General features: G+C 30.0%; 1 protein-coding gene across 1 annotated transcript; it reads left to right on the plus strand.

The window, feature by feature from the left end:
* Positions 1–450: 450 nt before the first annotated feature.
* On the plus strand, positions 451–23375 carry Cad88C (cadherin 88C). Its single transcript, XM_011501648.1, has 24 exons — positions 451–700; positions 4070–4221; positions 7779–8159; positions 8269–8398; positions 9112–9479; positions 11652–11790; positions 11889–12144; positions 12873–13461; positions 13940–14251; positions 14688–14961; positions 15346–15646; positions 15890–16085; positions 16323–16480; positions 16557–16766; positions 17191–17431; positions 17510–17698; positions 18028–18321; positions 18618–18857; positions 18959–19144; positions 19222–19358; positions 19916–20307; positions 22387–22519; positions 22596–22730; positions 23149–23375. The coding sequence occupies exons 1-24, from the start codon at positions 517–519 to the stop codon at positions 23288–23290; spliced, it is 5739 nt and encodes a 1912-aa protein (XP_011499950.1). The 5' UTR covers positions 451–516; the 3' UTR covers positions 23291–23375.
* Positions 23376–24986: the final 1611 nt, after the last annotated feature.

Here is a 24986-nt window from a genome sequence, read left to right on the forward strand (position 1 = left end):
CGTTGTAATGAATGATAATGATATCTTGGAAAATTATTATTTAATCGTTAATTAATTCATCCTAATTGATCGAACAATCAATATGCCAAACAGTATTACAGAGTGAATTTATAGTATAATAAATGGAATTTAACCCATAATAATAATTCACCCATCGTCACTTATAATAGTTGAACAGTTGCAGTAAGATCCATCTTTTTAATGGGCAACATCCCGTTATCGATATTACAAATATAAATTAAAGTAATAGTCATTGGGAATGCCTTGGACGTCGTAATAAAACTAGCGCGATAAGCCTAATTAATATAAGAGCAAACGAAACGAAAGATCGACAGTCGATGAATAAACCTAAGCACTTAATCGATAACGACTATCCGCCGGCAGCAGACTCTGCGCAAACAATGACGTCGATAAAAATTATCCTTCTTATTTCAGTGCCGAAGACGTCGCTAATCGAGGACCTCGTCTTATGTCGAGGGGAATGATGCGCCGGCTGGTGGTGCCTCTTCGTCCAACATGACGTCACGACTTACCTGCCGGTGCGGTTGGAGCGGCGCCTGGAGGCCGACGCTCCTGCTGCTCCTGCTGGTCGTCGGCGCACCGAGATGCGAAGGAAGGAACAGTCCGCCGCGTTTCCTCACGGAACGCGGACAATCCGAGATTGTACTGCGGCTGAAGGAAGGCCCGGAAACGCCGGTCGGTAAGTGCGCCCCCCCCCCTACCCACTCCCACAACTTGACCAGCACACTTGGCCATTGTCAGATATTATCGACGATTCTCTTCTCCGTTCCTCTTCCCCCTCCTACCGCCCAAGCCGTTCTATTTCCGCCCTGGAATTGCGCCTATTGTTTATTATCTAACGGCGGGGCCCTTAACAACGGCCCGCAATGCGACGAAGATCCTGGCTTTCTGCGAAACCGTAGTAACCATAATTATACCTGCTATTTCTTCGTTACTATCCATGTTTACGGCAATCGGCAAATACGATTTAATTATAATGCATGGCGTGTTCATGCTCGGATAATACTTTTAGAAGGTCATCGACGTTTCATGACTCTTCGTAAATTTCACGCGCGATGTTTAGACACGAAGTTTTTTATAATCATTCTTGACGCTTCTTATTCGAACATCTCATCCTTATGATACGATTATAGATTAATTATATATAGTTATTTCAAAAAATATAGTTATTGCAAACAATTTTCCGTATTATAAATGTGTGCGACAAAATTTAATGAGCTCATAATTTATTGCTTCATAACGAAGAGATTTTTCCGATTCTACGTGTAAGTGTTCATATAATCCATATAAAAATAAAAACAATTGCGGTTTACTTAGCTTGCATCGTCTCGTATTAATGCAATTAACGGAGATTTTTCGCACTGCTGTTCATAAATTTTGAAATAATAATACTATTTATGAAATCATGAATGGATAACAAGTTTGTTATTTACATGATTTCAAAAGTGAATAAATAGTCAAAATTGTACTAAATTTAAATTAAGATAATAGAATGCGTGAGAACAAATCCCGAGTGTACAAATAAGATATGACTTTCGTGACTACTTTCCCAACATATTACCATGCATTATGCAACTGTATCATCTGCCTAGATTCACTTGCATTATATCATATTCTTACGCTCACTTGCATAACAAATATGGAAGTTCCAATTCACAATTCCAAAACATTATTATTTCAGCAAATTTAGAAAGCTAATAATGAAAATATTTCAGCTTTCAACAATAACCGAGAATGCTTTACTAATGTCGAAATTACATTCAGTTTTGATATTTTAAGCATTACTTACGATACTCTACGATCCCATCAGTTTAAAATTATCGCAGATCATCTACTTTTAATTGCCAGTCACGATTTTAAATAGCAATTTTTTGTATTCTAAATGTTTACGGCGAAAGATTGCTGAGTTGTTAAATCAACTTTCAATTCGATTTAAGCATAAGCATAATCTAATCAATTTTTCACTACTGTTTGTTTATTGAAATAATTATAAAAGTCTTTTTAATTGACTTACAATTTTCGCTTATCTGTTAAATTATTTGACAATAATTTCAAGAAAACCTTTAATCCAATCAAATATTTTTTACTTTTTTGTCTCCATATTGTCAAATCATTTATTGATACTAGTACTTTCAATTCATTAATACTAACTTCAGATTCCATTAGAAGCTAATAATATCTTACATTTATAACCTACGGGTATTAGTCAATTACAAAAAAAAATCTATTTTATTCATTCAATTTGTTTTAATCTAAAATAATGATATAATGAAATATCCTATTAAAATTTAAACCAATTTTCGATAAAATATTTTATATTCGTAATTCTTTATATAACTACTTAATATTCTAACAATTTATACTTTTGCACCATTCATATGCTTAAGACTTCATTTTTATCATAATAATAATTCGTTGCTATCTTTAAAAGAATTTCAGATTCAGAAATATTTAACGATCTGCGCAGGAAAGGTAAAAGAAATTTTTAGTTTGACAACACCGTAAAATAGTTTCAACATTGTAAAAATTAATAAAATACTAGCAAAAATTAATATCATAAAAAATAATTTTTCAATATTTTTGAATTTTTAGACTCGTTTGCAATATTCATTTGGAAGTTTGACTTTACTCAAATACAAATATTGCTATTTTAATGTCAAATTAAATTACAAAGCATTCTGATTTAAGTTTTCATTAGCACAGCATTTATGATTTTATCATTGAAATCAACTTTTAACATATTTTACTCGAAACGTTAGTTGAAAATTTATAATTCTAATTACTAACAAATAAATATGTTGATCAAGTTGAGATTCCATTAATAAGTTTTCTTCATAAATGAGTGCAAAAACGAAGAATTTTTCATTTTCATCATAACTATTAAGTTGTTAAATAAAACCACTTTTTTTTTTTTTTAACAAACATCGTAAAACTAAAATTCAACCGTCCGGATTTATTAAAATGTTCTTTTCTCATTCAATATTACTTATTTAACTATCGTAATATTTTATTTTTGTATTAAGTAATTCTGATAGAACAGTGAAGGAATAAAAAATGGTTTTATAAAGAGTAGTAGTTCGTAATAAATCTCGATGATTGAAATTATTCTTGAATACAAATACATTTATTAATATTTCTTTAATGAAATTTGTATGAAGCAAATTAATAATATTTTACATTGCTAATAATCTTAAATTAAAAATTCCCAATTGTATGTCCTTTGTGATTTTTCTAAATAAACCTTTTAAATAATAAATGTTTCTTATTTTAATGGCGGCATACAGTTGTTTCTTTAAGTACATATATTTTCGTAGTTTTATGAATTATTATTTTTCATCAACAGTCAACAGTTTTTGACGATAAAATTTAATACGACAAAATATTTAAAAAATCAAAATGTTTCAAACAACAATTTTTTTTTTTTTTTTTATAATAAATTACTTTTTTCTAAGAGAGAATTCGTATAAACATTATATGAAAGAATTAGTCGCTGAGGTAAGATTAAGCAGTTAGTGATTATTTCTGATTTCAGCAAATTTTTCTTCAACAAAAACAAATAATATTTATAAAATCGTGTATATAAGAATATCAGAGTTATCCGTATAATATATAAAACTGTATAAAGACAATCGCATTAAAGTGCAGATTAATAATTTTACAAATCTGCGAATCTCAATTCATTTTCTGTATTACTTTCATATTTCTAAGAAATGAATGCTAGAGGCTATAATAAAATATGCATACGTTGCGGTTTATCTCAAAATCCAGATGAATGTTTATTTTAGAAATAGGCATCTTGGTGACGATACTTTTACTAAAGATCAAGATCCTAAACGAATAAGATTCATCAGCAAACTTATCAGATCTCTAGTCAAAGTCATTGTTGCATTTTTGCGTATCGTGACACTTTATTGGGGATCCTGAAAGATAAATACGAATGATAATCAATGAACAACGCATTCATTTAATTAGGAAAATGAGTAGATTTAATTTCAGCGCGTTAAGAGAGACTGGCAAAATTCATTGATTATACGACATGGATTTACAGGTAGCCTGATCTATCGATTACGAGGTGTCGATCTGGATGGAGATGACCTGACATTTGGTATTCGAGATCAACCCGGCAGTGATATGATAAGCGTTGAGAAATTCAATGCTAACGAAGCCAATATTTACCTCAAAAAGCTGCTGGATAGAGAGGTACGAAATGCTGTGTAATTTTGTTAGTTTTTTTTTTTTTTTTTTTTTTAATTTAACCCGCTTTCTTGGACAATATGATATTAGAAAAGTATTTTAAAGTAGTTCAAGTATGTGTGCATAATCCTTACCTAAAAAATCATTGAGTGGTCACTGATTTTTGAAGCAAGTCAAATTTTGTTAATATACTTATGATTAACAATTGCTGATAGATTTACAAATATTATAAAATATAATATCACTAGCTAGTTGTACTTTTCAACCTTATAAGGGCAGATTTTCCCTTCTTCTCGGTAATATTGTTCACAACAAGTTTTGAGATAATCGAGCTGCTTTGTAACCCCATTTACTTAATATTGCAAATAATAATATTAGCTTCACTTGAGGTCTTTCATAAAAGATTACGCACAACTTTAATTCCTTGAATACGGTTTAATTTGCCGCTTTATTTTTACGATGCACTTGAACCAATACGAATAAAAAGTCATTGCGAAATACTTCAGTGAGGTAATAATAATCCATGTAATTACACACGAGCAAGTGTGATTACATTGTTATTTTACTTCTACAATCGTTATGCTTGCATATTCCTTTAACGACATTTTCAGTTTCTTCTGACTTTTAGTTTCAATTTTAATTTGTGCAAAAATCACGAATAATAATGCTTTATTACATGCCCGAAATTAAATGCACGTACTTTATTATTAAAAGAACAAATCCATTACTAATAGTTCAATAGTATGGACCTACAAGTCGCAGTAGTCAATTACTTTAAAGCTTTTGCCCGCTAATATTAAAAGCTATGAAAAATAATGCTGCAATTAAAGGATATTTGACATTGTTTGCCATTAATGATCTATTTGCAAACTTCCGAAAGCACTTCTTATAGTCACTATCTTGGAAAATTGTACGACCGCACTTAAAGTACCGGAGGAGCCACAAAATAACTTCCTACCAGATCATTCCTTCCCGATGTTGCGCACATGCCTCTTACATATTTACAGTTACGTCGCGCCAGTAAAGATCCTCCCTCCCCCCGAAATCTCACGCCAAGAAAATCCAAGTGGCGATTCGCTAAAAGGCTCGTTTCGCATAAGCAAGAAGATCTATTTCCGCGCTGGCATAATGAGTCGCGTAAAATAAGCGTCCGTAAATGTCCGTCGGGCGGTCCGCGGACGAGCGAAAAAAGAAGCTCGGGGCAAGAAAAAATGGGTCAAAAAGTAGGTCTTCGGCCAAACGGACGCGTCTGGCCGCGCAAAAACGTGGAATCTCAGGCGATCGCTCGGTACGATTAGAACACGCCCATATAATGCAAGACGCTGCAGTTGTGCATCCACGGCTGCTTCGCTCCGCTGGAGACCGAAGTCCGCGAGTCGAATCGGTTCCAACGCAATGCCACCAGCTCGGACGAACGAAACTAAATGGGAGGACGCCACGGGGGGGGGGGGCGAGAGGGACTTTTAGGCCGACATGGCTCACATGCCTCCAACGTCGTGGCTGGTAGGAACGTCTTTCAAGATCCGTGGAAAACTGAGGGCAGTATTTATTGGCTTTTCGGCCTCCGTTTGTCCCTTCGGTCTTTTTGAACTGCCACGACTGAGAATTATGGGATTTTTTATGGTTTGATGCAAAGCTCGCCGGCAGCTTGTAATCGGTTAGCCGCTCCTATAAAGACTACTTCGACACTTAGGTCGATGTGCGTTTTTATCGTGACCTTAGACTCGGCGAGTCATAATATTTTATTATTCGCGGTCTTACGTGAATGAGCTTTTACTATTCACAATGGCGTCGCAACATTGTTTATATGCGTGATAAGGAAACCATAATAGTAAGTAAAATTCGCCGTAGGAAAATGAAATACACGTGTACGAAAATTTGTTAAAACAAATTGTTAAAACAACACCCACGAAATAATTAATTTTCTCGAAAAAGAAATATTTTTAGAATATTAAAATCAAAATGAGATAAAATTATCAAATTGTATCGATTGATGCGGAATATATGCTTTTATGGGATAAAAGCAAATTTAGATAGAGTAATAATTAAAATACCAACATTTCACCTTTGTAAATAATATAATTTAACTCACATTATACTGTTGCATTAGTTTTACTTTTCCATTATACTAACATATACATTACCGGCTATTATTTCATTGTAAAGAGGATATGAATTCAACTATAATTCATATATATTAAGTTGATTTTATACTTTGTAAGAAGAACTATTTTTCTTCAAAGCCAATTATCTTTAATATAAACAGATTATAATCCTAATAATTTCATCTATCTGATAATCTATAAGATTAATCAATTAAAACAAAAACAAAAACTATCGATCTCCTTATTTAAATATTGTTAACAAATTCAATTTTATTATTGCGCCCATTTGTAAATGTTTAATCTCTAATTTTTTTGTTTAATTTGCAAGCCAATAATTATGCTACGAATATTCCAATGATAAATTTATCGGTAATCTAAATGTAATTATGTGAAAAAGTCTTGCGATAATCTCTATTATATACAGTAAATAATGTTTACTACTTAAATATAAAAATGAAAAATAACTTTGTATTACTTAATAAAGAAATTAAAAATGAAATTTAAAAAAAAATGGAATTTTTAAATTAACGTTTTTACATGTTCTTAAAATTTCTATTTTTTGTTAATTTAATTAAAAATACCCGACTTGATTTATATTTTAATAAATAAATAATCATCTTATCTAGATATTACAATTATATTTGAAAGTTATGGTCGTGATCGTTAGCATTTTTCTTTTCAGTTTTTTAAATTTGCCCAAAAATAATCAATAAATATCGTAGTAACAGATTTAATTAAGCTAACTCTTATCAAATTTAACTTGTATTCTTTGAACGATTTTTTTTTCTTCAAATGTCTATATGAACCTAACTTTTTATATTCATTATACCAATTAATAATATATAATTATAATTAATGTTAATTTTTTATACAAATGAAAAATAAATGAAGTAAAGTATTTTTCTATGTATAAAGCTTGAAAAATAAAATATCGTAAATGATATTTTCCATCAAGTAAATTATTACTCTAATTTTTTTTTTTTTTTTTACGAAATACAGAAAATTATTTATTTACGTGTGCTTATACTGACCTAATTGAATTTATAAAAAATAAGTATTAAACTAATTTAAATTTGCTATTCATTCACTTTCCTGTTGCAAAATCATTTAAGTATGGAAGAATAAATTCAAATTAATGCGAGAGCGTATTTCTTATATCACAGGCTAATCGCTATATATTGACGAAACTCTTGAAGTTAGCTTTCTTTAAAATTATTAAACCATTATTTGGGTTTTTTGTTTTTGTTTTGTTTTTTTTTGTTTTTTTTTGTTTTTTTTTGTTTTTTTTTGTTTTTTTTTGTTTTTTTTTGTTTTTTTTTGTTTTTTTTTTGTTTTTTTTTTTTTTTCTTTGTTTTTTTTTTTTTTTTGTTTTTTTTTTGTTTACTTTGGTTTAGATATAATTAAAGCTCAGCAGTGACAATGTCATCTCCCAATATTATGAACTGTGTTACATTACAGACGAAAGATGAATACGAAATAATACTAACATTGACGGACGGAAAGCTTGGCGAAGGCAACTTTATAACGCAAAGTCTGCTATTACTCGTCGAGGACATAAACGATAATATTCCTGTGTTCCGACCTCATCCGACAAGCCTGACTGTGCGCGAGGATGCAAGTCCTGGCATTTTACTGACGGTCGAGGCTACAGATCTGGATGAGGGTGCCCATGGCCAGGTCGTGTATTATCTCCAAGAGCTGGACGGTGACAATGGAGTCTTCGCCATTTCGACGGTCAACGGCAAGGGGATTGTGCGACTCGTCGGGCGACTTGATTATGAAAAGAAATATCTATATCAATTACGAATCTTAGCTGTCGACCGAGCTATTAATGAAAAGGTTAAGCGATTATTTATATCATTAGGGAATAAAATGTTTTTCTATCATAATCGGTGAAATCGACGATACTGGTGAAATATTATTCATTGTTGCTTTATAATTGGATTAGGTTAATACTGGATCAACAGCCATTCTTATTAAAGTGCAAGATGTCGAAGACCAACCACCGGAATTCATATCGATGACGCCGGTTTCTAGAATCAGTGAGAATGCTAGAATTGGCACTTCAGTTTTACAAGGTAAAATCACTTTCTAAAACCAAAATCCGAATTCTTGTTCTTACAATCACTTTGCTGATAATGTTGGCCTATTATAAAAAATACAGTCTTTGGCTATTGCTCTTTTTTGCGCACTAGACATTTGAAAATGCATTTTTAAATATGTAGAATGTAAATTTCAATTTGCTTATCTACAGTTTAAAAATTGTATTTGAGATTCTTCGTGCAGAAATTAGCTTTGTTTTTTCCGATTTCGTAACTCGGTAAGAAAAAGAAAAACAGAATAATAATCATAATACATATTACTCATTAATTAAATTGAAAAAAAAAGTTTTTTTTTATATAATAAGCATATTCTGATGATTGAATAATTAAAAATATCGTTTGTGTGCTTCCATTATGTTTAAATGCCTTTTTTTGTCGCAAAAACTAAACTTACGATAATAATACATTATTCGAGCTAACGACAAATTGTTTCTTTTTCTTTCGATTTTTTTTATACAATTTTTTTTTATATTTTTAAAAATTGATCGATATTTTAAGATGAGCAAATAAATACGTGAAAAATCTAAAGAAAGTGGAATACAAGAAGCTGTTAATTCGCATGGGAATTAAGAGTTCTATTTGATGATTTTAAACGATTCACCTTAGGGAAATATCATTAATTATTGCTATATCAAGAACTTGTTAATAATACTTTTGAAAGCTGAGCAAATTCGACACTATAATTACAGTTCGAGCGATCGACGGAGACAAAGGTATCAACAATCGCGTGAATTACAGCATAACTCGCGGGCCGCATTATCTCTTTGACATAGATGCGACATCCGGCACAGTCTTCACCACAGCTCAACTCGATCGCGAAGCACCCGATAATAGTGACGGATCCTTTATCCTCGAGATAACAGTCAAGGAGATCTCGAATATCTTTCCGGCACCATCTGTTTCAACGGAGGTCACTATCATCCTGGTGGACGTGAATGACGAGATACCGACCTTCCGGAGTGCCAAATATACCGCGGAGATCAACGAAAATGCCCCGCAAAATACCCCTGTCACTTTTATCGGCGATGTGATACCCGAAGTCTTCGATCACGATGTGGTAAGTCCGTTATTTTTGATATTTTTAGAAACGATAGATTTTTGTGCGAAAAAATATATGTCGAAAATGCTCGAGCGGTGCACTAAAATAATATCCTCGAAATTCGTAAGTCAAACAAAACAAAACAAAAAATTGAAATTAATATTTCACCTTTCTGAAAATTAATAAATTCGATATACGTCAATAGCAAATTATCGATAAAATAAAGATGTTAAATGAAGTTATTCGTCAGTTTTTGCAATTCTAATAGATGAAATGTATTATTTAATAGGTAAATAATATGCCAAATAAAATAAATATTTTATGTAAAATTTATAATTTTCGCTTATATCATTTCTTTATTTGAATTTTCAAAGATAAGAACGTGCACGAGAATTGAATATTTATGAAGTATATGTAATTTTAAAAGAAATTATCGGAGAAATAGTCATAGATAACTTATAGACTGATTTGCATGTCTGTTAGTCAGACACGTTTAAGAATTATTTGAGATGAATAAATAAATACATGTCCGAAAGATACAATAGGTTAACAATAAAAGATTTATATTTGAATCGTATGGATATTCAAGTTTTTAAAGCCTTAATTATTACTAACTATTATAATTCTCTATAAATACTATAAATTCAAAATTTAAATGAAATCTTTCACTGACTTTATTATAAACTAGTTTGTGATTCATTATTGAGCCAATATAACACATTAAAAAAATTTATTATGTTAAAGACATTATAATGAAATACTATTTGATTCAAGAAAATTCGCACCATAGAATTATATATATATATATATATATATATATATATATAGAAAAAGAACATTGTTGAAACTATATTACTACTGGGGTTTCAATAGTTCCAGTCACCATCGCCTTATACTGTGATGCCTATAGGTTTAACATTGAATTCACATAGTTTACATTAAAAACTCCAAGTTTACTTGTAATATAAATTGTAACCAGAGTTGATTCCATTATGCATTTACGCTTAATCCCCCGCCCACCCTCTAACCAAAGAGAACCTAGTTTCTGTTGACCATAGATAGATGTTCTGTCCCAATAATGTAAGTACGTCAGAGCTGGTCAATTATTGTATATTACCAGATTATTTACAAATCGTCCTCCCTTTAATTTTCTCGGTCTACCTAGAAACTGCAATTTACGTATGGCCACTATTTAAAGAAAATGTGTTGATTTATTATAAAAAAAAATTATATATGCCGGTAAAAATTCATCTTTAAAATATTCTCCCTATTTAAATATTGACCCTTAAAAAAAAAAAAAAAAGAAAGAAAAAAAGAGGAGCAAAAAACATTCTTTCAATTCGACCCCGTAGAAAGAAATAAATCAACAGTTGAAAGGATACTGGATAAGTATGACAGCCATTTATTTGTTAATACATTAACATTAAAATAGTAATTAATATTATATATTCCTTTTGTTAAAATTTACGCATTAAAGAATATCGATATATTTATAAGCATATGTTTCAAAGTCTAACGTAAGTCCATAAATAAAGACACATAAGTCCTTATTACAATTTTTTTTCTTTATATTTGTTTTATTATCATTCTAACTGTTTATTACTATATTATTACCTTTTAGTTATAAATTTATAAATACTTAAATAAATAGGCTTAAAATAATATTTAATTTGAAGCCTTTATTGTATTAATTGATTTTAATAATTTCTTCTATGCGAGTAATAATGTAATAATTGTATAGTTGAACTTATATTAGAGATTTTTCCATTTTAATCAATTACGGTAATGTTATAAATCATGAAAATTACTGAAATTACATTCATTTGATTATTTAAAAATAGTGCATTCCTGTGATGTTTTCAAAATAGAATAATATTTTTAAATAATACTTTACCATATATATATATATATATATATATATATACAGATATTTAGTATATTTAGTTAATATTAAGACAATACATAATTTGTTAGAGACTTTGTAATTTGTACATTAATCATTATTTGTATTGATATAAACTTCAATTGTATTATGTATTAGATAAATCTACTTTGAGAGTAATTCATAGATTTATGTATAATATTATATGATAATACATTATTAAAGGTAGGTCAAAGTAATTGTATATAAAAAATTTCTTAATTCATAAAAAATACTTAAATTTTAAGTTTCATTATACATATTAACAGGGTTCAAACGGCACGTTTAATTTAATGATCGAAGGCGATCAAGGAATTTTCGAAGTTAATCCAACACGCGGTATCAACGAGGCTCCATTTTTAATTAGGGTTAAGGATCCTTCAAAACTAGACTTCGAACAAATATCAAGTAAATAATTATATTCTGATGTACCATGTAACGTTACTCTTGACCATTACTATTGGCAAAACGAAGAGCGCGTATATTTGTTCACATTTGCTTTTCAGTGCTGAACTTTACAATCACGGCAAAAGAAATTGTACCACATAACCCAATGCAAAGCACCGTACCAATAACAGTCTATATAAAGGATCAAAATGACAATTATCCAGAATTCACGGAAAGCACTTACAAGGTTTCCGTACTCGAGAATTGCGAGGTCGGCACGACGATTGCTTGGGTCCAAGCTTCTGACCAGGATAGCAGTTATTTCGGCACAAATGGGATTAGATACACAAATCTTGGTGGAAGTCTCGCTCATGCGTACGTAATCTTTCAAATACAAAATAATTTAACTAATTTAATAAAATAATCCACTTTATTAAGGACTTTTTTAAAACTATTCTCGGAGTCCGACCACATACCGCTTATTAAATCATAATCAGTTCGGATTTTAATATCTCGATACCCTAAGGAGTTGAGAAGAGACTTAAAATCGATGACAAAAATTAAATTCATTCAAATAACCTACGCTCATTTTGACAATATGTATCTAAATACATTTACGCAATGCACAAATCAGTGCTAGTATGATTTAAATGCGTAATATTTCAAAGATTTTTTTAAAATTAACATATCTAAAGTATATTCGTATTATAGATTTAATTATGATTATACCTAGATTAAGGTATTATTGACAGATATGCGATCGATATTCATATTTTACATATTTCGTAAATTCATATTTGACTCTAGAGTTTATATATTTTTAAATTGAAATGATATACGCGCACATACACTTGGAAATCACGGACGCAATCACAGACGATTTTATCCGTTAGTAAATCTTAATAAAATATCCTATTTATTTCGTATGTTAGTGTATAATTAAGTAACATACACATGCATTATGCTTTTCAATGGCAAAAGGAAAATTAAAGAAGAAATATTAAACTACAGCCGTCAATAAACAAAAGAAATTCAATTACTATAATATAATAATAATAATGGCTGGACCTTCATACAACAAAACCTCTCGCGATATTTTTCAGTTTGACCTTGAATTATAATACGGGCGTGATAACCGTGAGAGAGCCGGGCACATCCTTCGACCGCGAGCTCGTCTCGCGCCACTTCCTCACGGTTGAGGCCCGCGACGACCTTGGTAAGGGTAACCGCAACACCGCCCAGCTGCTGGTAAATATCGAGGACGTGAACGACAACCCGCCGGCCTTTCTTCAAAATAAATACGAAGCGGTGCTGCTGGAGAACGTGGAGTTCTTCGACACGCCGGTCGTTCTCGAGGCCTTTGACATCGACCTCAACGGCACGCGCAACAGCGAGATCGTCTACACGATCCTGCCTGGCGAGTTTTCGGCTAACTTCACGATCGACCGAAGAAGCGGCATCGTCACGCCCCTGGCACCGATGGACTTTGAAGCACTAGGTCGCGCCGACGCGTTTGTCCGGTCACTGAGGTTGACCGTTAGGGCGACGGACCTCGGACTGCCGAGTCTTAACTCCGATGTGCCACTGATAGTTTATTTCAAGGACGTCAACGATAACGCACCGGAATTCGAGAGATCGCTATATCGCAAGAACGTACCCGAGGATTTGCCCGGCGGTACTAGTGTCCTGCAGGTATTTAGAGAAGTTGGGAAACCACATAAATTTCCTATCAATAACGTACATTCCTTTGAATAATGTAATCGCTTGATTCGAAAATCGGTCGACATCCCAATTCATTTTAATCACATTTTAATTGATTTTCAATCTATAATGATGATTTTAAAGATGATTATAAATATATTAATGTATAAATAAATATAGCTTATAAGGGACACGTATTATGAAATCATTGACTTCTTATCAAGTTTCATGATAATTTCCTTAGATCGAAGAGAAATTCGATTCAAAGAAAGTATAATGAAAATTACAACAATCAGTTTTGATAAAAAAAATAAATAAATAAATAAATAAAGAATTTGGTATTACCGATGCTCTTATAATTTTTACTAGATATATCGCACAAGATCATTTTATTATTTGACTAATGGAAATTAAATATATGTGTGTGTATATATATATATATATATATATATATATATAAATAAAACAGGTTCAGGCTTGGGACAAGGATCTTTCTTCGCCTAACAACAAAATCGTTTATAGAATTCAAAGTGGTGCTGACGATAAATTTGTAATTGAGCCGGAAACTGGAACAATCAGAGTGGCACGAGGATCTAATTTAGATCCGGATTTGACGTCCCCGAAAACCACAAGATATAGCTTAAACGTCCTTGCAATAGACAGTGGCACTGAATTACAAAGATCTGCCCAAGTTCTCGTCAACATCACCATTATCGATGTAAATAATAAACAGCCTATTTTTGTTGATCCTGGTACAGTTACTATTCGAGAAAATACTCAGGTATTTACAATAAAATTTTACATTCTTTGAGCTCTTTAAACGTGATAAAATGATATCTTATATTTATTTAAAAAAAAAAAAATAAAAAAAAAAAATTTAAATATATAAATATATATTAATTTATTTTCTAACCAATTTTTGTTATAAGAATAAAAACTATTTAAAAAGTTTATTTCTAATGCATGCAATTTATTCTAATTTTAAAGAAAAAAAAATTCTTAATTCCTAAAGTAATATCGATAATGAGAGGTGACTTTTGAAGCTAAAGGGATACCCATTTAAGAACGATTAATGAAAAAATCATGCATTATTAAGCATTATATCCACGATCTCTATATTCAAAATTTATCCCGAGATAGTTAAGGAGCTGATATTGTTAACTAAACAAAGCTTTGAAGTAAAAATATATTGAATTAAACATACTATTGGACTTTAGGCTGGAGCTTACGTGCATCGTATTGTTGCAAATGATCCTGATATCGCGCCGATTCTCCGCTACAGGATCGATCCAAATTCATCAGAAGCAAGAAACGAGGAAGGCACGCTAATCCGCATTCAAGAATACGATTATCTCGCTGCTTTAGAGTTAAATGCTGTGGACGGACTTCTAAGGGTTGTAAAGTTACTGGACAGAGAAATAGTTGAGACAATACGGCTGGGCTTGGTAGTGGAAGATTTAGCAGCCGTTAAAGGCATTCAAACAGCATCTGGTAATTATTTAAATTTTGAAACTTCTCTTGGAAGTTAAAGTTTTACTATTCGGTAAAGCTCTTTCAATCGGTACATCTTCCATTGAGTATGTATGTGTCATTACAAATTATCAATAAGAAAAATGTATAAATTAATTAATAAACAAGGATTGGTGGAATATATGAGAAACAATTTTGCATATCTTATCTACTCATAAACTAATGAATACTAATAGATTTTATGTACGAAATATTTCCTTTTTTTTTCTTTCTTTTTAAAAATTCTTTATTACGATATTATGACAACTATTCTAATGCATATATACTTAAATATCTGTACTTCAATACATACAGATATACGTACATATATTATATGATAGTTATGAAATATTTATATATTTTCAGCTATTCTTAATGTAGTCATCGAAGATGAAAATGATAATAATCCTAAATTTCGACGATCTTTTTATCGGCGATACGTTACGGAAAATAGTAAAAATGGTGTACATATTGCTAGTATCGTTGCCGATGATGCGGACAAAAATCGCACCATTACATATACTTTGGAAAATCCACGTAAGCTTACCCAAATGATCAATTTAGATCCGGAAACCGGAGAAATGACGGTGGCCAATAAAATTGATAGAGAGCTTAATTCTTGGCTAAACCTTACAGTTCGCGCTACCGATTCTGGAATCCCTCCAAGGTAAAATACTCGCATACTTTATCTTTATATATCTGCAAGATAAAATATTATTCCCGTATTTTAAGCTTAAAGCCATGAAATTTTCCATCTCTAATGTCGAGTGAATTTTATGAAAATTTTTAATATTTAATATCAAATATGCAAATTTTATATATATATATATATATATATATATGCAACAAGAATTATAATCAATAAACTCCTCGCAATACATACTGCACACAAAAATTTTGTTCACGGTAGGTCCACTCTAGCAGATGTGTTCGTTCAAGTAATCGATGAAAATGATAACAATCCGTATTTTATAACGGATGTTACAAATGTCACTGTGATGGAAAATGCAAAAATAGGCACCGAAGTCGCCTTAATTATAGCGAGAGATCCGGATAATGGCGAATATGGGAAAATCACTTACCTCCTCGATAGAATATCTTCTCAGGTATCTAATAAATCATAAGAAAAAAAAAAATTATCATCTGCTGTATTAGGTAACTAATTATTTCATCATACTTGGAGACATTAATGAAAAAAGGAAAAATAAAATAAAAAATAAAAAAAAAAATAAAGATAAAAATAAAGATAAAAATAAAAATAAAAATAAAAATAAAAAAAAGACGTCTACTCCAACTAGATCATTTAATTTAACGAAGTAACGAGAAGCCTACGTTTATTACAGGGAAAGTTTGCAATTCATCCTGAAACCGGTTCATTAACTGTCGCTGATACACTCGACTGGGAAACAAAGAGCTCCTACGTACTTGTCATCGAGGCCTGGGACAATTATCAGTTCGGTTATACCACTGGCGAATCTCGAAACGCATTCAAGCAAATCGAGTGAGTAATTTTGAGTGCAGAGAGCCGCGGCTAATAAGCTTGGACAACCGACAATTCTATTATTAATCTTTTGTAGAATAATGGTGAGTGACGTTAATGATAATGTGCCGAAAGTGGCGATACCCGAAGGTTGTGCGACGGTTTCCGAATTTCATGACATTAGAGATGGTATTGTTCTTATAAAAACTGAAGATGAAGATAATCCACAGTCACCCAATGGGCGGACAACTATTCGGCTGATCGATGGAAATGAATTAGGTTTCTTTCATACTTTACCTCACCTCTTGCTCAAACAAAATTTATAACAATTCTTTGCCGATTATCAGCTATTAGATATTAACAGATTTTTCAATTATCTCGTTGAGTAATTTTTAATTATTATCAGTAATTCTATGATAATTTAATTTTCTATTTGTCAAAGACATACAAATATACGATCATTCTGCATAACAGCATTAGACAGTAAATTGTTAAGTTTTAACTCGTAACAAACAACTTATTCTTTAAATTTGTTTTCTCGCAAAGAATAAAGTTTTTTTTTTTTTTTTTTTTTTTTTCCAGACTACCATAATTACATGGTATAACGTTAAAAATTATTAATCGATAAATGAAAATGAAAATAAATTAAAATTAAAAAAATTAAAGACATCTAATATAAGAAAATATGTTGCATAAGTCGTTCTTATAAAGCATAAACCCTAATGCGTTAGGAACTTGTTTTCTAAAGGTTACTTCACATTGGAACAAACCGATTATTGGACAGCTCGTTTGAAAGCGAGCGACTCCCTTCGCGGTAGATTTGGCAATTTCTCATTGAAGCTCGAAGTAAAAGATCTCGGCGAACCTTCGAACAAAGTGCACGTTAACTTGGACGTATGTGTTACTGATTACAACGATAACCCGCCGATTTTTACAAATCCAATGCATAATGTCACCATCAGAGTATTAGAGGTTCGCTTACTTACACGACATTCTCTCGTCAATTTATCCTTAAGATGAGCATATATAATTGTTTCGATTCTCCTTTAGAATATTACTATTGGAACTGAAATTGTTCAAGTCCAAGCAAAAGATGCGGACATTGGTCCAAATGGTGATGTTCATTTTCGATTGAAGCAAGACATTGCTGGCCACCATAAGACATTCAGGATAGATGATAAAACAGGCATAATTTACTTAAAGTTACCATTGGATAGAGAGATGCAAAAACTATACGAGGTATTGCCTAAATCGTTATTAAAATTTCGTAATTTAGAAGTATCATAATGAATGTGTTACCCTTTCTAAGATGTTAAATATATCTTGGTGTTACAGAAATTTTGCTGAAATAAATTTGTACAATAAGCTAATGTTAACTAAATTATTTATTTTAATGTACGTGAATAATAATTAATAATAACTTTATAATAATACATTGCTTCGATTAACGATTTAAATTTATATTGCTTAAATGCTATTGTTATTACGCAAATCAATCAAACGCGACACATTATTTGTAAAATTGATAAAGATTTTTTGCATTGATTGTAACTATTTATTTCTTTAAGATACGAGTGGAGGCCTATGATTTGGGTACACCGACGCCATTAAGTTCCGATCTGGACCTTATCATTTACGTGAAGAACATCAATGATTACGAGCCGCAATTTTTAATCGATATCTATAAAGCGAATTTCACAGAAGAGCAATCACCGCAATATGAAAAAGTTATACTTCCGGAAACCATTGACAGGGACGAGGTCGGCGACCTCGACGATCCGCCTACCAAAGTTTGTTACTTCATTGTTGGAGGAAATGAAGAGAAATTGTTTGATCTTGATATTTCTACTCACGAGCTTACCGTATGCTAATAACCACATATTAATGTTTATATATTTAACTAAGCTTGCTTTAAAATATTTGTACGATTGTTCATTAAAAATTAAAATTACCGATGCAGTTAGTTGATTAAGAAAATTATTTATTCTTTAAATTGCGAAATTTAAAGATATTTATTTACTATTTACTTAATATTATTGTCAATTATATTGAAAATATTTTGTAATGGCATTTATATTATTGATGAATTACATATAATAATAATTTACAATTACTTAGTCATGTATATCATTAATCGTCGATTAAATTTGTTTTATAGACTACTGACTCATTGGATCGAGAAGTTCAAGAAGTATACGAGTTAATTATTAAAGCCACAGAGGATTGTAATACGATTCCAATGAATCAAACAATTTTCAATGAATTTGATGATACTCTACTAAAAGTTATTATTATTGTTAATGATATTAATGATAATGCACCGAAATTTATCAATAGAATTTTTACTGGTGGTGTGACTACGGATGCTGATTTTGGAACTGAATTTATGCAAGTGAAGGTACAATGTTGTCAAAAAAAAAAAAAAAAAAAAAAAAAAAAAAAAAGGATTATCCATTTAAGTAAGAAACTTGATGATCTAATTATAAATTAATGTTATAGGCTTTCGACTTTGATATTGGACAAAATTCAATAATTAAATATTACTTAATTGGAAAAATACAAATGACTTTAACGGAGGGTTTCGAAAATATTCAGTTACAACCCTTCTTAGTTGATGAAAAGACTGGTGCGGTAACATTAAATTTTGATCCCCAGCCTAGAATGAAGGGATACTTTGATTTTATGGTAATACTTCTTTTATATAATATGTATATGTAATTAAAGTTGAAATTTTGTAATCGTTAAAAATTAAAAATTTACAGGTTTCAGCTAATGATATCGATGGACTTAACGATACAGCAAGGGTTTTTATTTATTTGCTTAGAGAGGATCAACGAGTAAGATTTGTTCTAAGGCAACATCCACCAGAAATTCGTAGTAGAATCGAATATTTTCGAGAGTAAGTCAGTTATTACATTAAAATGTTTAATAATTAAACTTATTTATTATAACGGATTATTTTTCTTTATGCCTTTCCATTGACCATTGAAAAAATATATCAATACGAATTATTTTTCATAAATACACAATATTTTATAATCTTTAGCATGTTAAAATAATTTTTGAAAACTATTATAAAGATAATATTAATTGTACATACGTATATAATTAATTCTTCAATTCTATAAATAATTAAAAAATCCATTTATATAGAAATCTAATCTATTGATAAATTGATATTAAGTAATCGAGAAAATGTGGTACTATAAAATTCGTAATTAGTAATATTTACATTAAATCTTTCAATTCAAATATGATTATTATTTGAAAAGGAAATATATTATTTGTATGTGCTTGTACATGCATATAATCCTTTATATTTTTCATTCATAAATCAATATTTATAGCAAGTAAAAATACAGAAATAAAGACTAACTTATTCAATAGCTTAAATTCAAATTCTCCAAATAATTAAATCAGTGCCATAACCAACAATCCTTGAATATATATAAATAGATCGCTGGGCAATGTAACGGGCGCCATCGTAAACGTAGACGAATACAAAATCCACAAGAACCAGGATGGTTCGGTGGACCGAACACGTACGGATCTGTACCTCCATCTCGTGAATCGCAAGGATAATTCGATCCTCGAGGTCTCGCAAGTGCTCGAGCTCGTCGATCGTAACATCGAGAAGCTCGATGCCCTTTTCAAAGACTTTAATGTTCTGGACACCCAACCCGCCCAGCCCCAATCCCTGGCCCAGCTCGAGCAAGCTGGCACGACCCTCTGGCTCGCCACCCTCACTCTCTTCCTTACTGGGCTCCTCGTAATCTGCGTGGGATTGTGTCTGTCGCAGAGAGCCTCGTATCAAAGACAATTGAAAGCTGCTAATGCAACGCCATTCGGTAAGTTTAATCAAAGCTTTTGAGCTTTGTTCTTAAAGTGTCAATTTCCGATCCTATCTGGCTGCACAAATATTACGTTTGTATTATTGCACGACATATTATTTGACTTTAGATTATATCTGGGATAAGATAAATGAAAGTCTGTGTTCATTAGAATTATTGAGTACGAAATTTCATTCGATTTTATTACGCTTATATAATGAATATTTATCACAGAGATCAGATATAATTCGGCAGTTTATTTACGAACGAAAAAATAATAAACGATTATTCAGCACGATTATCTAGACACGAGTTTGCTTTACATATACATAATACCTGCATTAATGTGTTTTTTCTATTTATACAATTTCGTATTAAACATTCATAATTTCATTATAACAATTGTAAAATAGCATAAAAATACTCTTGCAAGGTCGATTATAATCATACAAAAAAATTAATCAAGTGCCATACGTTTCCTAATTGTGCCGCACAATGTCTAAATACATATGCTATAAACTTTGGAATCTTAAAAAACTAATTCGTTCTTATATTCCCTTTATATCGGGGTGACATAAGTTTGTTTTATGTCGTCTATTTCAACGACATAAGTTTGCCTTACGTAGCTAATCCCGTCGGCGACGTAAGTTTCCATTGTATTGCCTACTGTAGCGACAAAATTACATAGACGGTTGTCTTCTTTGTTGACTATAGGCCTGGCTTCTTCTTTATATCTATCAACTGTACTTTCATCATTTATTCTAGATGTACGCTTAAAGAAATGTTATTGTTCAGAATTCATGCATTATATAACTATCGTTACTAATTGGTACACATGACAATTTTTTAATTTATAGTATATTAGATTTATTCATTTTTCGTTCCTTATATTTATTGAATTTGGTTTTTTTTTGTTTTTTTTTTGTTTTTTTTTTGTTTTTATTTTTGTTTTTGTATATAATAATCCATAGATAAGCATAATGTTTTATAAATTATAATATCTTTTATATTCATTATATTGAATCTTAGATTAGATAAGTGAATTAACTCACTTGTTTATAGAAATATCAATTTAATTTTATATTCGTTTAAGTTTATTTACATTATGTCATTATATTTCAGCATAATTTTAAATAAATATAATTTAATTTAAAAGCAATTTCGTACTTTTCAAAATTTCGATTACAACGTTCTCTCTCTCTCTCTCTCTCTCTCTCTCTCTCTCTCTCTTTCTCGCTCTCTCTATCTATCTATCTATCTATCTATCTACGAACTGGGATTAGTCAGATTAAAGATTCGCTATATATTTTTTTTATTAAAAAAGAAGGCTAATAATACATTTATTTGTATTCGTTTGAAAAATATTTATTAGGAAAATTTACACTGTATAATTAATATTCAATTTGGAAGTAAAATTTGTTTGTTTTATTTTTTACGAGCATGTTCTGTCATTTGAAAATTATAATTATACATTGACCGCATAAAAATATTCTAAGGATTAAAGAGATTTGCAATTTCCGATTTCATATATTAATTTTCAAGTAATGCTGAATTTATTAATAATATATATGAACATTTCAATATCTTAACATTAAAATAATATAATGATATACTATCAAGAGCTTTATAATGATCGCGTGATTCAAAGAACATGTTCTCTGTCTCAGCGAATATATTTTTCAAAGTTTTAATTTTATGCAATAACTGTTGTGAAAAAATTTGTTCTTTTTTTTCTTTTTCACTGTTCATTCTTACGCTTAAACGCTGTTTTATTACTTTGATCGAGTAGATTTAATTCAGTTCTCCATTATACTATACTCAAATTTATTATTCTATACTTTTACGAAATTGTAATTATAAGTATTATATTATTTAATTCAACTATGTACTTTAAATATTTGACAATTAAGTATTATATATACTGAGCACTCCCTTCAACATCCTTAAAAAATAAGCAAGCTTATGTTAAATCTTCATTAAAAATACATTACACACACATTTAATAACTGGATAAGCTCTACATAGGGATCTAAATGTACTAACATACACTACTTAGTACAGTATCATTTGTTATTTATTATTCTTATGGTGCTGTAGGCATATCAGACTCTGAATTCTTAAGAGGACCTGGACGAGTTCCAAATACAAACAAGCATAGTGTAGAAGGTTCAAATCCAATATGGATGCACGCTTATGAAAACGAGTGGTTCAAAAGCGACGAATCGATTAGGTAATCCAATTGAAGCATATTTAATATGAAAATTAATCCGAACGGCTTACGTTCTTATATTTCTTTTCTTTTATAGCCATAATTCCGAGAGGGATTCACTTGATGAAAATGCAGTAAATAATGAGGGAACTATAAGTGAAGTTAATACGAACGATATAACAACGGAAGACAAGCCGTTTTATAATCAACAACGAGTTAATTCCATTTTCAGGTATTATTGCTTTTTACTGCTGTTTATTTATTTTTATGTGTCTGTAATTGCCTCTTAATGATTATGCTAATAATTTATGACGACAGACAAATTGTAAATTTTGAAATCTAATGGAGATTGTGCGTTGAACTTATAATTATTTGAGAAACACTATAAATATTATGAGTTTTATTTGTGTAAGAGTTAAACAAATTAATTAATTAGCAATAATGCTTCAAAGAAAAAGTAACGATTTAATATATCTTTTTTTCTTTCAAATATGTACATAGGATGTACATAAGAAACAATTATTAATGGCACATTTTCTATAATAAAGCATTAATTCCAATGATTTCGTTTGGAGTTGAAAATTATTCATAAAATCGGTTAAGGTCATAAAATTGAAGGAGTACCATAATTTCAATATTTTTGGTAATAGCGTGGAGGCTTCAACGGCAGACACAACGACCGACGATGGAAACGAAAGAAGCAATGGAATTCATAAGTCATCTGTTAATCGCGGCCATAATCATATGCTAAATAATCCACTTGGTCAGAACGTTGAGACAACGGAGCTCTGACAATATCGGATAAGGAGGGGAAAACCGAGGGAGCGAAGAAATAAACTACGAAGGATACGAATGAATTTTTGTACATACTTTTAGTCTTTTCTATTACGATTAGTGTAAGACAGAATTATAGATTTATTTATTTGCATAAGTAATGTAATTTTTAATATAGTCAGATCATAAATATAATTGTAATAGTTATGTATACAAATGTATATGTGTTAAATGATAATGAATTTACCAAGTTTTAGAACTTGGATGTTATGTTGATATTTTATAGTAAATTTTGTTTGTCGAGAATTGTAATTTTTTTTTTAAAGAAGCTTACCGCTAAGTAACTCATCAAATTTGTAAATATGACTCGCCAAAATCGAACATCGAAATATCAACTTTTTACCTACATGATGCTTTTTATAAAAAAAAAATAAAAATTGTATATTGTCGTTACCTGCCTTTTATTGACCTTTTAATTTTACCTAAACTATACCATGAATCGTGTAAAAAACAAAAGTTTTTTTTTTTTTATGCAATAGGGTATAATGACCGTAGTTAATTCATGCAGTGAACTGAAAAATATATGTATATTGTAATAATAATACGTATAGTGAATTTGTGATTAATAAACTTCATTAGCATAGCTATCGCTATTTTCATAAAAATTATACAGTGCCCGTTAAGCTGTTAAAACTTAATCTATTATTTTTTTTATCTTATTTGAAATAATTTCTTAAAAAATAATTTATAAAATGTTTATTGTTCATTGTTTTGTTGTTTAAAAATGCATATTCATTTTTGTTTTCAATTTAATAATAATACAATTGAAGTATTTAAAACGCTAACTAAGATAATAGTGATAGTTATTACTAATAGAACAATAATTTTCACAGTTTTACTCATTTAATATTGAATAAAATGTCAAATTAAAAATAAAAATGAAAAATTTTATGTATTAACTTAAAAAATGATAAATATCAAGAATAATAATAATAAAAAAAAAAAAAAACATCATTGCCGGGCAAACAATATTGTATTGCTTAGTAAAATTATTTGAAAAATTATTTTAAAAAGTTTTTTTTTTGTCACTGAACCAAATTGTATGTGTGTCGAAAAACAAAAGAAATCTTTCAAAGTAAAAGAATTTCAAAGGTTTTCGTTTATAATCTCAGCGTAACGAAAACGCATATAAAGATTCCGTTGTATTATATTAAATGCAAATATATGAAACTGTTGCACAATAAATATATAAATTTAACAAAAATAAGAAAAATCATCAGCAATATATTGTAATATTATAAGAAGAATATATATAATAATACATGATTCTTATATAATATAATTCTATATAATTCTTATATAGATATATATTAATAATACAAAAATAATAATTTAATTCTTGAATATTATTAATAATAGTATTAATAATACTTTAATATGCCACTTTATTAGATAACCATAAGCAGTAACTTGTAGTTCATTAAATAACAGATTAAATAAACTAATTAATTGATCAAATAGTATTAAATAAGGGATAATTTTTTTATTTAAAAATATAACTTAAAAATGACAAAAGTAATGGAGGATGTACTTTCACATAGGAAATGCTTTAAAATTACTTTAAAATCTTTCTAGAAATTTACATGCAAATATACAATAAGCATTATTTCAATTTATTTGACCTCAAAACAGATTTCTATATTACTATTTCACA

This window comes from Ceratosolen solmsi, unplaced genomic scaffold, assembly GCF_000503995.2.
Source record: "Ceratosolen solmsi marchali unplaced genomic scaffold, CerSol_1.0 scaffold28, whole genome shotgun sequence".
In the NCBI taxonomy this organism is placed as follows: domain Eukaryota; kingdom Metazoa; phylum Arthropoda; class Insecta; order Hymenoptera; family Agaonidae; genus Ceratosolen; species Ceratosolen solmsi.